Source organism: Psammomys obesus, unplaced genomic scaffold, assembly GCF_907164565.1.
Source record: "Psammomys obesus unplaced genomic scaffold, mPsaObe1.curated_primary_1811, whole genome shotgun sequence".
Classification (NCBI taxonomy): domain Eukaryota; kingdom Metazoa; phylum Chordata; class Mammalia; order Rodentia; family Muridae; genus Psammomys; species Psammomys obesus.
Genome location: NW_026593286.1, coordinates 34,503,669 through 34,518,338, shown reverse-complemented (window position 1 = coordinate 34,518,338; position 14,670 = coordinate 34,503,669). Strand labels below are relative to the sequence as shown.

Below are 14,670 nucleotides of genomic sequence, written 5' to 3'. Positions count from 1 at the left end.
GATAAAAAAATATATATTTTACTAAACTCTTCACCAAGATAGAATAGAGTACTTTCTCCATGATTGCCAAATATAATTGGACTAGACACTGTGAATGTAATTCTAACCTGATAGTTTTCATAATTATTCTTATTGTATATAGTTGATGATTATAAAATAAAGAGCTTTTTTTGGACTAAAAGATGGAGATATTGTGGGATAGTTTTGTGCACTGTGTATTCAGATGCTGATTTCTGTGCCCAGAGATCTGGTTGCAGTCTGGATGTGGGCATTTTCATTACTATGGAAGAACCTTCTGTCTCAATGTTGTGTAAAGTCAGGCAGTGGTGGATCATGGCTTTAATCCCAGCACCCTGGAGTCAGAGGTGGACAGATCTCTATGAGTTCAAGGCCAGCCTGGTCTACACAGTGAGTTCTGGGACAGCCAGGGCTACACAGTGAAATCCTGTCTCAACAAACAAAACAGAAAGAATGCTGTGTAAAAATTGTTCTTTGTCATTTCTGATTGGCTAATAAAGAGCTGCCAACAGCTGGGCAGAAGAAGAGAGTAGAGTTGAGGTGGGACTTCCAATCCCTGTTAGGGGTCCCAGATGGAGGAGAGAGATGAGAGGTCACAGCAAGGAAGTTGCCATGAAGGAATTGCCATGAGGACAAAGATGGAGCAGGAGCAGCCAAGGTGAGACTAAATGGCAGATAATGGGGTATGTGGCTGGGAGATTTTCCAGACCAGCATAGATAGCTGTCTGCCCACCTTAGCACTTGAAGCCTATTAATAAATTTAATAGGTCTTCATGTCATTATTTGCGAGGTAGAATGGGCATAATAAAGCTCGTACTATATAATTTTACAGAGTTCAAGGACAGCCTTGGCTACAGGGTGAGTTCTAGGTCAGCCAGGGCTACACAAAAGAACCCTGTCTTGAAAAACCAGAAGTAAAAGAAGGAAGGAAAAATAAAGAAAGGGAAAAAAAGATATGAGCTGTCAGTTACTGTCCAGTAACATGCTGCCCTACTTGTTGATCTTTGTTGACCTATGCAGATCTATCTGCAAGGGCTGGGACTTGAGGACTTTAAAGAATGGATGAATTACAGTCTAATGCTACAGACAGCTTACTTCACTTTCAGCGTACTTTTATACATGACTGTAACAGAGAAAGCAATGATCCAGAGAAGGTTTTTTGAGTAAAAACAAACAAACAAAACCAAAACAAAACAAAAAAACCCACATGATCAGAAAAAGCATGTAAATAAACATCAGTAAGCATATACTAAATATTAACAAAGCAGCTCTTTCCCCGAACTTTCTCAGGACAGACCAGTTTAAACACAATTGCCTGGCATGCACTAAAGGTTTTATCTGGGAAAGCATGCAATCAAGGCAGAAGGTCATATCCAGATTCAGGGCACACTGAGGACAGCATTCAGTATCCCCTTTCACCAGATTTGCTTCTCTAGCTATGTTCCAACATCCAACAAGAATAAACATGTCTTAAAATTGAATGCATATATTTACTGCAAGAGGCATGAAATATGTCCAAGAACAAGTCAGGGAACAAAATGCACTTGAGGTAAAAGGTCCTCTGGCTTTGTCCTGGACCCTTTCTCACAGTTCCCCAAGGCATTGTTCACCAAGCATCATTCATCATTCTTTGGGCCACATTCTGACAATACTCCCTGCCATGATGATTGTGGACTCTGCTGTGATTGTTTAAATGAAAATGGCCCTGATAGGTTTACAGGGAGTGGCACTGTTTGCAAAGATTAGGAGGTGTGGCCTTGTTGGAGTAGGTGTGGCCCTGTTGGGGAAAGTGTGTCACTGGGGGTGGATGTTGAGTTTTCAGAAGCCCAAGCCGGGCCCAGTGGCTCTCTCTCTTTCTCTGCCTATGGATCTTGATGTACAACTCTAGGCTACTATGTCTGCCTGTGTGTTGCCATGAGGATGATGGACTAAACCTCTGAAACTGTAAGCGAGCTCCAACTAAATGTTTTCTTATGAGAGTTGTCATGGTCATGATGTCTCTTCACAATAGAACACTGACACACTAACCCTGGGAACTAAAAGCCCCAAATAAATTGTTTTCTATGAGCTGCCTCAGTCATGATGTCATGGAGGCCCTGTGTTTCCTTCTTCAGTCCCTGTAACCTCATGCACCTTGCTTAGTTGATTCAGAGAGCCTTGTTTTCCTGGTGTCCTCCATTCCCTCCTCTTACAACCTTTCTATCTCCTCTTCATTGTTTTTTTCCTGGTCTCAGGGGGGAGGGGCGGGGGGAAGGGATTTGGTAGCACCCTCCCATTTAGATTCTCTCTCTGCATTTTTGGCTATGGGTGTGGGGCATGTCCTGGAGGCTTTGCATGTGTGTGAGGGGCTGAGGGCAGCAGAGTCAAAATGAGTCACCCAGGAAGCGGTCTCCAGAGACCAGCCAGCATTGGGGTGCAGATCTAGTTTAATGCAGAAGTTCACTGACATGTATTCCTACATCATCCAGTCAGCTAAGGACACTTTACGCTATCATCCAATGAGCCCAATTGGCGAATGGTGTGCAACCTACATCCTGTGAGGAACAGCATATCCCAGCAGTGTGTCTGTGGACAAGGGGCAGGAAGCAGGCAAATGTTCTGTGCTCAGTACCATTTTGTGGGTCTCCAGTGTGCTGGGACACCATTATATGTTGTCCAGTATACTAGAGCTCAGGTTCTGCTCCAACAGCTGCAGAAGCCATTTGTGCTTCTCATGTTCCCTGTATCTTAGAGGTACCATCTGGACAGAGACTGCTCCCTCATATGAGTCTTTGCTTCCATTCCCATCTGCTATCAAAGGAAGCCTCACTGATGATGACTAGATAAGACACTGATCTACAAGTACAACAGAATATCATTAGCAATCATCTTATTGATACTATTTTTTCTTTATTTAGGCCAGTAGTTTTGGGTTTACCCTACGTCTCTGGGCTATCTAGTCTCTGGTTCTTGGTTAGCAGAGTACCTTACCACACCAAAGAGAATAGAATGTAAGGGTGAAGAAGGCTTGTTATAGACACCAGCTTGACTTCTCCATGTTCAATGAGTTGTGTGAGTGTTGTCTTCAGCAATGATCCCCCCCACCATTGTCACTTTGCAGAGAGCAACCCTTTATCTTAGCTACAGCCTGTCTTGTTTGGGGATTTCCATGGGACTCCTTGGCCATCAACTCAATTGAATGAAAACCAAGTCCCACCACTGGAAGCCTTGCCTGGCTAGAAGAGATGGCCTGTTGAGACTCCATATTCCCCATTACTTGAAGTACTCATGTAGTGGAAATTCTGGTGTCTTTAAAAACTCGGTTGTGCTATATAAACATGTTTTTGTTTTAATTCCAGGTGTGGGATATGGGGCTGCTGTAGATTGTTCCACAACAGTAGACTATTTGTCTCGTGTAGGCTCTGAGAAGAACATGATCTTCAGCTGCAGATAGTTTAATTCTGAGGACTCTTGAAAGAGAATAAATGCCAGAGCCGGGGGTGAGGGTGGGGTCCTGAGAAAGAAGAAGAATGCTTCCCCGTATGCTACTGGTTGCTGTTGTGGTTTGATGAGAAGTTGCAGATATCCTGAAATGAAGATTGGACTTGCCCCAAGGAAGCCTGTGACCCTAACCAGCTGGAAGTAGCTATAGATAAGTACAGCCCCTACCCCAACCTTCTTTCTCTCCTACCTAGTATTGAGGGCTGGAAGGGATTGAGGTGGAGAAGGGAGAAAGAGATAATAAGAAACCCCCCAAATAAAATAGACTAAAAAGTACATCAACAGAAAAATGTAAAGATTGCAATTGAAAGTAGGGAGGGGTTTACTCTGTTGGTCATAACTGCAATGACTACTGTGATGGCTTTTTTAAGTAACGTTTTAACCCCTAAATTCCTACCGTTGGTCTTAAGGGAGCTGAAATGAAGCTTCTCAATTTTTTTTTTAAATGCAGGAAAAGTCTGTCTATATAATTAAAATTGTCTCTTGGGGTGGCTTACTGTGATTCACTGTCTCAGTGGCTCCTGGGTTGTTCCTTGCTTTGGGCTCAAAGCTCCTGTGGCTCCAAAGTTGCTCCTGAAGTCTCCCAAGTCTCTCTAGGTGTCCAGCTGAACTGGAAGACATGATGTTTCCCCCGGAGATGATCCCAGGTGAAATTTTTCTCTGCAGCTTTCTGTCAGATGTCTCCTGTCCTCTGTGACCTTTCTGTCAGATGTCCTTTGCTTTCTGCAATGTTGGTGTGAAAGATCCCCGGAGGGTATCTTCCGTCAGAGAGACCCCCTCCCAAAGATCAACGAGCCCAGGCGTTCGGATGCAAACAGCAAGAGGCTTTATTTTGATACACGGGTACCCGGGGCGATAAGTCTTTCGGGAGACTTCTGCGCCCCCCAGGTAGGAAGCTGGGGTTTTTATAGGGTTTTAGAGCAGAAGCACTGAGACAGAAGCGAGAGGGCATGGTTACAGGGGGCTGATTGGTACATTTTCATGAGACCACGATTTGCGTCAAAGTTTGGCAGGGGCACCAAGATTCCAGGAGCTGGGTGGTCAAGGGGGTTATGATGACCCCCTGACGTGGCCCGCCACCTGTTATTTTGTCTTTCCCTATCTCGGTTGGAGCAGTCTCTGACAGATGTCTCATGAGGGTGGTCATAACAAGTTGTTTTTAGCTCAATTGGGGCGGCCTGACCACAAATATCCCAAGTGGGTGACACAGCTGGGTGTTTTCAGTAATTTTCCAGTTTCTCATCTGGCCTTCAGAGTTTTACAAAACAGTGGTGTCTCACAAAATGGCGTTAGCTATGTTTAACTCAGGGTGAAGCTGGATCTTTCAGGTGAGCTTTTTTATTCTCCAGTCACATTGAGTTTTGTGTTTTCCTTCTAACCATGTTGAGCGCCAGATATAAAAGTAACTTTTATTTGCCTCACTTAATTGTCATCTCAGAGGCTTATTGCCTCCATCTGCTAACCTAGGCCTAGTCCTGGAAGCTTCTAGCCTCCACACAATCTAGTCTAGGCCTAGAATGTTTTGAGCCTCTAAGACTTAATACTAAAAAAGCTCACCCTTTCTATTTTTTTTCTGAACACTGGCTGGCTGGTTCAATTCAGCTGTTCTGGTTCCTCTCCAAGTTTCTCACTGAGAGAAGCCTCAAACTAACTCTAGCAATATGTTTTAATCTTCTGGCTTCTTCTCATTCTCTGGCTCATTCTGTCTTTACCTGTGTCTAGCTTGTTCTTTCTTCAAACTGCCTCTGTAAAACACTCCCAGAATAACTGCCTCTGGATTCCATGAACTGAACTGCCAAGAACTCAACTCCACTACACTGCCTTTCAACTCACTGACTCAACTGAACTGCCTGAGCAGAACTGACTAGAACTCAGAGATCTGCATGCCTCTGTCTCCCGAGAGCTGGGATTAGAGGTGTGTGCCACCATGCATGGACCTAAGCTTTTCCAGGGTGGCCTTGAATTCAGAGATCTGCTTGCCTCTGTCTCCTGGAATTAAAGATGTGTCTTTATTCCATCCAGATCACACAGACCTACGAGGTCTTTGCATGAGATCTCCTGTCAGAGCAGCCAAATGAATTAAAATTCCTTTACACTTCTTAGGTCCATTTGTTTGGAAAACCTTTTTCCAACCATTTACCCTAAGGTAATGTCTATCTTTGATGTCAAGATAGATGTGTTTCTTGGATGCAGCAAAAGGATAGATCTTGTTTTCACATCCATTGTTAGTCTGTGTCTTGTTTTTTTTTTTAAGACAGGGTTTCTCTGTGTAGCCTTGGCTATCTTTAAACTCACTTTGTTAACCAGGCTGGTCTTGAACTCACAAAGGTGCTCTTGCCTCTGCCTCCTGAGTGTTGGGATTAAAGATATGTGCCACCACTGCCAGGCTAGTCAGTGTCTTTTTATTGGGGAATTGAGATCATTGATATAGAGAGATATCAGTGATGAATAATAGTTGATTCCTGTTATTTCATTGTTGTTGTTGTTGGTAGTGGTGGTTATGCCTTGTGTATCTGTGTGTATTTTCTTTTCTTTGATTTTGGTGGTCTGGGACTATTTATTTCCTGTGCTTACATGGGTGTGTATAACCTCCTTGGGTTGGAGTTTTCTTTATAGTACCTTGTGTAGAGCCAGTTTGTAGCTAGATATTGTTTAAATTTAAATTTATCATATCTTATTTCTTCCATTCATTATGTTTGAGATTTTTGCTATGTTTAGAAGTCCATTGTAGTGAGAATTTTGGTTTCTAAAAAAAACCCAGTTATGTTATGTTATGTTGTGTTGTGTTGTGTTATGTTATGTTATGTTATGTTATGTTATGTTATGTTATGTTATGTTATGTGAATATGTTTTTGTTTTAATCCCAGGTGTGGGATATGGGGCTACTTCAGATTGTCCATAGCCGCTAACTATGATTCGTGCTATAGGAGGATCATGACTTTTGCTAGCTACAGATAGTTTATATTTGCAATTCTGGGGACTCTTGAGAGAGTATAAATTCAAAATCCTCCTGGAGGGCCTGAGGAAGATGCTGTTCCCCCTGCTGCTGCTGGTTTCTGTTGCTGCTTTTGCTATCCCTTGATTGCTGTTTGCTGAATTGCTGATTGTTGGTTGGAGATATTCTGAAGATGAAGATTGGACTGGCCCCAAGGAACTTGATACCCCAAATCAGCAGGAAGTAGTCTAAAGAGGTCTACTACCTCTTTCCCGTTTAACCTTCTGTAGAAATCTAATACAACATCAGTTTTCTTTCACCCCAAATTTTTTTAGCTTCCAAAAAAATTGACACAAAGAGACTATGATTTATTATAAGCCTAAAGCACTAGAGCTGGGCAGATATCAACTCTCTAAGCTATGTAGCTATCTCTCAGCTACACAACCTAAGTAACTTGCAATAAGTCATCCTTTCCGGGCAGGATCTGCTCAATCAGGCCATGTCCTCTTTCTTCATCTTCTCTTCCTCCTCCATCATCTGCCCCTTCTCCCTGTCATGGTCCTTTCTTGACCCCCAACCTCAGTTCCTCCCCCTTCTCTTCTGCCAAGTCACAGGCTTCAGCATTTTTAGTAAATAATCAGCTTTAAATTAGGTAGGGTAAGGTTTACTTAACAAAGACAGGTGTATGTGAGACTGTACTCCTCTGGGCAACAGGCAGATCTTGAGAGCCAGTAATTAGCATTAGAATACCTAGCACCAAACCACCCCCTAACACCTTCTTTCTTGCCTTCCTAGTGTTGGGGGGCTAGAAGGGATTGGGGTGGTGTTGGTATAATGTTCTTATGGAATGTATACAATTTACCCTTGTTCATTCAAATGCTGATTTCTCTACCCCACTATCTGGTTTCAATCTGGACTTGCTTATTCTAAGCATCACCTGTCTCAAGTTTGTGTAAACATGCCACCGTTTGTTCTCTGTAATTGTCAATTAAACAACCAGCTAGTGCTATACAATGGAGAGAATAGGGTAGGACATCCTGGTCTGGAGGGGAGGAAAAGGAAGCAAGTGGGAGGAGAGAAGAGATAGGCAGAAGAGATCTTGGAACCACAAGGAGAGATGACCCGGACCTAAGATATGACCAAAATAAAGTATAATGGGTGAAATCTGATTGGTAGGAAACAATGTGGGCTTGGAGGTTTAGGATGGAGTTTCTATTGCCCAGCATTGTGTTCTAGGTTAATTAAATAAGTCCTACTCTCTGTGTGATGATTAGGGTATACAGCTAATTTAGGAATAACCACTGCTTAACTAAAAAATAAATCACTAATAAATATTAATAATCCACAACAGGGTGGAGAATGGTGGTAGATATAAGAATCCAATAAAGTAGCCAAAAAGTATGGCTACAGACTGTACTGGCGTCTGTGGTCCTGGAGTCTGCAGCACATCTGTCCAGGTTTTTCTGTTTTTTGTAGTCTCCATTGAGAAGTCAGGTAATCCAAATAGGTCTACCTTTGTATGTTACTTGGTCTTTTCCCTTTGCAACTTTTAATATTCTTTCTTTGTTCTGAATGTTTAGTATTTTGATTACTATGTGGCAAGGGGACTTTATTTTCTGGTCCAGTCTACTCGGTGTTCTGTATGCTTCTTATACCTTAATGGGCATCTTTATTTTTAGGTTAGGCAAATTTTCTTTTATGATTTTGTTGAAAATATTTTCTGGGCCTTTGAGCTGGAATTCTCTTTCCTCCATTCCTATTATTCCTAGATTTGATCTTTTCATAGTTTCTCAGATTTCCTGGATGTTTTGTGTCAGGAGTTTTTTAGATTTAACATTTTTTTCTATTAGATCTTCAATGTCTGATATTTTCTCTTCCATCTCTTATATTCTGTTGGTGAAGCTTACATCTGTAGTTCTTCAAATTCCTAAAATTTTCATTTCTAGAATTCTCTCCGTTTGTGTTTTCTTTATTCATTCTGTTTCCATTCCAGTTTTATTCATTTCCTTCAACTTACCCCTTTTCTTATTTAAGGGATTTATTAATTTTCTCCAATTTTTTTTTTCTGAATCTCATTGAGAGATTTATTTATTTCCTCTTTAAGGACCTCTATCATCTTCACGTCGTGGGTTTTAAGGTCTTTTTCTTGTGTTTCATTTATGTTGGAATATTCATGGACTATTGGGGTAGATAGCTGGGTTCTAGCAAAGACATATTGCCTTGGATGTTATTGATTATGTTTTTTATGTGGGCATCTAGGCAGTTGGGTTTCGGGTGATTAAAGGTCTAAGTGCTGATTTTGGGGGATTTTCTTTTTTGGGTGGATATGTAGTTCTTGGTTTCTGTTTTCTCTCTGGATTTTCAGAGAGTGTGATGGCTGTGTGTCACTTTTTTTTTTCCTGGCCTGCTTAGGTGGTGTGTTTACAGGGAATGCCTGCTGGTGTTGGAGGCTGGGATATTGGGATGAGTTGGAGGAGAAGTCTTTGTGATCTCTTGAGAATAGGGTCAGAGAGGACAGGAAGATGATAGCAGCTTCCTGCCATGGGCTGGGGATGAGACTTGGGAGATTGGATCTCAGGAACAGTAGGAGAGGTGTGGTTGTGCCTTCAGTCTACTTGTTGGCCTGGAAGGAGCACCCTTGGGTTGGCAGGAGGTGCCTGCTTTAGTTGGGATCTGGAACAAAGCAAAAATTGAGAGGAAGGTTAGAAGGGGACTATCTGTGGGATCTACTGGAGATGGAATCAGGAGGCGCGAAGGCTACCAGGGGTGTCCTGCTGCAGAGGATGAAACTGGGGGGTTGAATTTGGGGGAGCAGGGAGAGAAAAGAAAGTCTGCAGGCAGCCCATTTGATTTTCTGGCAGGCATGGCCTATTCTACACATTTCTGAACTTCCATTAGTGTGTAATTATTGCTTTCATACTCTGTGAAACGCAGAAGAGAACTGCTGAACATAAACAATCTTTATTACAAATGAAGAAGCATTTAATAATTTGTTCAAAATCTTGGTAATCAACATAGGCATGAGAATCAGGTTTTCTTTAAATTTTTATTTATTTAATTTTGTTTTTTCAAGACAGGTTTTCTCTGGGCTGGGGCTGGCGACCAAGCGTCTGGCGGAACCAGGATCTCTTCCGAGGTTTAGCCGGGTGAGTTAAAGCTGATTGAATCCCCCACCGTGGGGTATCTTCTCACCTGGGAAACACAATCACTTGTGTTTTATGGCCGCGAGTTCTGATTGCTGGTCACTGTGCCGATCCTGCTGTGCTGCTGCTCAGAATGAGAGTCCTCCCGGCACTGCCATCTTGCCCGGCCAAGACAGGTTTTCTCTATGTAGCCTTGGCTGTCCTGGACTCACTTTGTAGACCAGGCTGGCCTTGAACTCACATTGATCTGCCTGCCTCTGCCTCAAGTGCTGGGATCACAGGCATGTGCCACCGTGCCCATCATGTTGGATTTTTTTTTTTTTTTTTTAATTTATGTGTGTGTGGATGTTCTGGACAGTTTTTATGCCAACTTCACATAAGCTAGTGTCATTTGAGAGGAAGGAACCTCAGTTGAGAAAAATGCAGATGGGCTGCTGTAGGGTATTTTCTTATAGTGACTGATGTGGGTGGGGCTATCCCTGGGCTGGTGGTCCTGGGTTCTATAAAAAACAGCCTGAGCAAGCCATGAGGTGCAAGCCAGTAAGCAGCACCCCTTCATGGCCACTGCATCAGCTCCTGGTTTCACCCCAGTTTGAGTTCCTGCCTTGACTTCTCTCAGTGGATTATAATTCAGGATGTTTAAGCCAAATAAACCCTTCCTTCCCCATTTTGGTCACTGTGTTCTTTACAGCAATAATAATCTTAAGACAGTAAGACCTGGAGAGAATAGGAGCTCCACAAGGACCAAATATATCAGGGCACAGGGCTCTTTTATGAGACTGTTTCTCCAACCAAGGACCATGCATAGATATAACCTAGAATCCCTACTCGGATATAGCCCATGGTAGCTCACTATCCAAGTGGGTACCCTAGTAAGGGGAATAGGAACTATTTCTGACATGAACTCAATGACTCGCTCTTCGACCCCTCTCCCCTGAGAGAGGTAGAGCCTTGCTAGGCTACAGAAGAGGACATTGTAGCCAGTCCTGAAGAGACCTTATAAGCTAGGGTCAGATGGAAGGGGAGGAGGTCTTTCCCTATCAGTGGACTTGGGAAGGGGCAGGGAGGAGATGAGGGAGAGATGGTGGGAGTGGGAGGGAATGAGGGATGGAGCTACAGCTGGGATACAAAGTAAATAACCTGTGATTAATATAAAAAATAATTATTATAAAAATAATCTTAAGACAGTGTGTATTGGGGTGTGTGTTAGTATGTGTACTGGCATGTTTGTGCTATACAGGCCAGAAGAGGTCATTAGACCCCCTGGAGCTGAAGTTACAGGTTCTTGTGAGCCACCCTGTGGGTGGAGGGAGTCTGTTAAAGCACTTTTAACTACTGAGCTATCTCTTTAGACTGATGCATGATTAAGATAATTTTTACTCTCTCTCTTCTCTCCTTTCCTCTCTTCCTCCTCCTTCTCCCCACACCTCTCTTCTTTAATTGCTGAGATTGGTTCCTAGGCTTTTTGCTTTCTGGGCCAGCACTGACTGCACCACTGAGCTGTACCTTCATCCTTGACTTTGTTCTTTTTATTTCTCCCCCCTTTCCCTCAACTGACTCTGAGATCATAATCTGTAGACTGACAGGAATGTAAATGTGAAGGTTATGAAGTAGAAACATTTCAGCCAGCTCTGAAGAGCAAGGTTCTTTCTGTGAGAAAGATCAGGGTTGACATCACCATGCAAACTTGTTGGACCTTTCAAAGGGAATGAATTGGATCTATTGTCTTAAGAGTCTTGTGTAGCCCAGAGTGGCCTTGCACTCCTGATCCTCCTGCCTATAGCACATGCTCCAGAACTTAACATTTACGATACGTTTCTTTCTTTTTTCTCTTTCTGTCTTTAAGTGAGCTGGGATCGTTTAGCAAACTTAGAATTAAGAGAGCATTAAGATGATCTCATCTGTAAGTAATTGCTGTCTGCACTCAGGGGAAGAACCACACAATCTGAAAATTTTAAACTTACTCCACAGAGTGAAATGGAATTGTCTAAAGATGGAAGTCATACCTAGCCCTCCACTTTCCTACAGATCTGCCCTCCTAACTTTGGTGGAGACAGTATTTAAGTATTATTTATCCGGAGTTCTCAGTGTTTAGTGTAAGCACCTAATGGTAAGAATTTGTGATTTCTGGGCTAAAAATGCTTCTTGTTTTTCTAGAGGACCTGGGTTTGGTTCCTAGCATCCATAGCAAGCAGCTCACAACCACTTGTAGCTCTAGCTCCAGAGGACCTGACACACTCTTTGGCCTCCAGCTGAATGCACGTGCATGTCATACACACTGTTCTAGTCTGCTTTTCTGTTACTATGACAAAGCAATGACCAACACTAACTCAGGATGGGAAAGGATTTGTTTCACATTGCACTTCCTGGTAACAATTCATCAACGAGGAAGGGCAGGGCAGGAACTTAAAGTGGGAACCTGCAGGTGAGAACTGAAGCAGAGGCCATGGAAGGACCATGCTTACTGGCCTGCTCCCCCTGGTCTGCTCAGCTTCTAAAACTTCTCAGACAGTGCCAGACCACCTGCCCAGGGCGGTACTACCCAAATCAGGCATTAATAAAGACAGTGGTCCACAGATATGCCCACAGGCCAATCTGATGGAGGCAATTCCTTAGTTGAGTGTGTTGTTATTGCTGCTGTCTTTTTTTAAAGATTGGGTCTCACAGATTACCCGTGCTGGCTTCCAACTCTCTTTGCAGTGTAATGCCAGGTTCATAGGACCCTCAGAGAGACCACCAGAGAGAGACGACTCGATGCAGTAGCAAGAGAGCTTTATTACGAGTGATCAAACTTGGGACCCAAGTCTCACTGATGAAACAGTAGAGAAGCGGGACCCCGAGCTCTGAGTAAACAGGATTTTTAAAGGGAAAGTCTGTGGTCAGGGGATTTCCATTACAACAAGCGGGGGGGAGGGGGGGCACATGTTTCTAGGATAGCAAACGGGGGGGGGGGGCATATGCTTGACATTACAGGATTAGGTAAAAGTTAAAGGGGCAAGGTGACCTTTTCTGAATCACAATTACCCAAGGCATATGCCTCTCTGAGGCACAATGGCCTAAGACATAGGATCACAATGGGTAAAGCATATAATCACAATGGCTATTTTTCTAAACTATATCTGAAACATTGGGGAGGATTTTCCCACCCAATTCTCAATGATTATTGCCAGGGAGTTTATCTCTATTTTCTATGAAGCATTTATTCTGTTATATTTCCTAGAGTTTGTTGCTAGGAGAGTTAACTTTGTTTTCTGCTAAGTGCACATTCTGTGATTTCCTGGTACCTGTATTCAAATCCCAGTCAAGATGGCTCTTTATTTCAAAATGGAGTTATACTCAGGCTAACTTAAACTCTTCAGTAGACCAGGGATACTTTGAACTCACAGAGATCAGCCTGCATCTAACTCCTGGCCACTATGCCCAGCCAGCTCCTGTGTTTGAACACTTGGTCTTCAGCTTGAGATGGTATTTGGAGGTTGTGTAACCCTGTGGCTCAGCTGTGAGAAGTGGGTCACTATGGGTCAGCCTGGACATGATACCAACTTCTGGCTCCAGCTAAAGACCTCTGCTTCCAACCTGTCCTGATGTGAGGAGCCACACACCTCATGGCCTCCCCAGTGCCTCCTCCTGTATGAACTGTATCTCATGGTACTGTAAGCCAAAACACGCCTTTCTTCTCTGAAACAAACAATCTGGTAAAAGTGCTGTGGTTTCTTTTTATTTGAGGGAGGATTGAGAAAAGACCGAAGTGTTGCTCTGTATCTCTGCCAGGCCTGGAACTAAGTAGCCCATGCTAGTTTTGAATTCTAAACGAGTCTTTTAATTTTTTCTTGCTTATTTTCTCTGAATAAGCTTTTTACCTGCATGTGCCCAACGTGTTGCATCACCTGGAACTCCCTAAACTGGATTATAGATATGAACCTCTACCTGGCCAGGCACACCCAGAATCCCCACAATCAAGACAAAGGTAGGCAGATCTGAGTTCAAGGACAGCCAGAGACAGCTCCTAGTCTCCAAAAAAGAAAACACAAAACCAAATAACAACCAAAGCAAGAAAACAAAACAACCCACCACGCATATATATATGATATAAAATTAATAACACTCAACAATGACTATTCATTTCCTCCTGCTTCCGACGTGGGAAACTCGAGCAAATTTTAACTCTTTCTAATGTACAATAGCAGATGTGCACTTCCTATCTCATGACGGGCAATTAAAAGACTCGGTGGTATTTTTTTTTTTTTTTATCTAGGGAAAGCAACCTGTCATTGAAAGTGTCCTTGGCTTTTAAGCGAGAGGATCACAGAAACAACGTTTATCAGTGTCTCCTGCCTTGCCACTTAACCGTCCCAGCCAACCTGATTCCAGATTGGGCAATTCCATGAAGATTCTGTGAAATTTTCCCAAACTGTGTGAGATGTTCTGTCCTTAACTTCCGGGGTGGTTTCGGAGAATTACGCTCCGGTAGCTATTTACTCTCGCTCGGCTTTACTGAGATGGTCACTCTTGTGCAAACTGCCCTTCCAGTGTGTAGACAGCCGAAGGACAAATTCCACAGGTGACGCAAGCGCGGATGACCCTCGCCACAGACCTCGGAAGCGGCTCTCGACCCCAGCTTCCGCTCGCACCTTTTTTGACGGCCTCGGCTGTTCCCCCCCCCGTGCGCTCCTCCCGCCGCCCGGGCGCCTGTTCGGCGCTCTTCCCGTCGTGCCCCGCGCGGGCGGCGGCTGTTCCGCTGGCTGCCGCCCCTCCCCGCAGCCGCGACGCAGAGCGCCGCCGCGCCCCGCCCCCGCGCTGCCGCCGGCCCCCACATCCGGGTACCGACGCCAGCCGCCCAGACTCTGGCACTATGGTCATGGCGGAGGGGACGGCAGTGCTGAGGCGGAACAGGCCGGGCACGAAGGCGCAGGTATTCGTCTCCGCGGCTTTCCCGGCGAGGAGCTCGCGGGGCCCCGCCGAGGCGCTCCTGCTGGCGGGAGCCCGCCCGGGAGAGGCCTGGCCAGGGCGGGCGGCTGGGGGCCGGGGCCGTGGTGGCTGGCCTGCGCTTCCGGAGCCGCGGCCCCGGGGGCAGCCGAGCCGGCGGCGGCCGCC

At 44.3% G+C, this 14,670-nt stretch overlaps 1 protein-coding gene across 2 annotated transcripts in view; it reads left to right on the top strand.

Moving 5' to 3' along the window:
- Positions 1-14,670, top strand: part of Mob4 (MOB family member 4, phocein) — a 58,171-nt gene that overhangs the window by 17,899 nt on the left and 25,602 nt on the right. Inside the window, exon 1 of one of the 2 annotated variants that reach the window (XM_055616659.1) lies at positions 14,386-14,488. The exons of the other annotated variant lie outside the window; for it this stretch is intronic. Coding sequence (XP_055472634.1) covers positions 14,429-14,488 — 60 coding nt within the window. The 5' untranslated portion in view covers positions 14,386-14,428. Of the gene's footprint in view, positions 1-14,385; positions 14,489-14,670 lie in introns of those variants that run through there. 2 annotated transcript variants of the gene reach the window in all.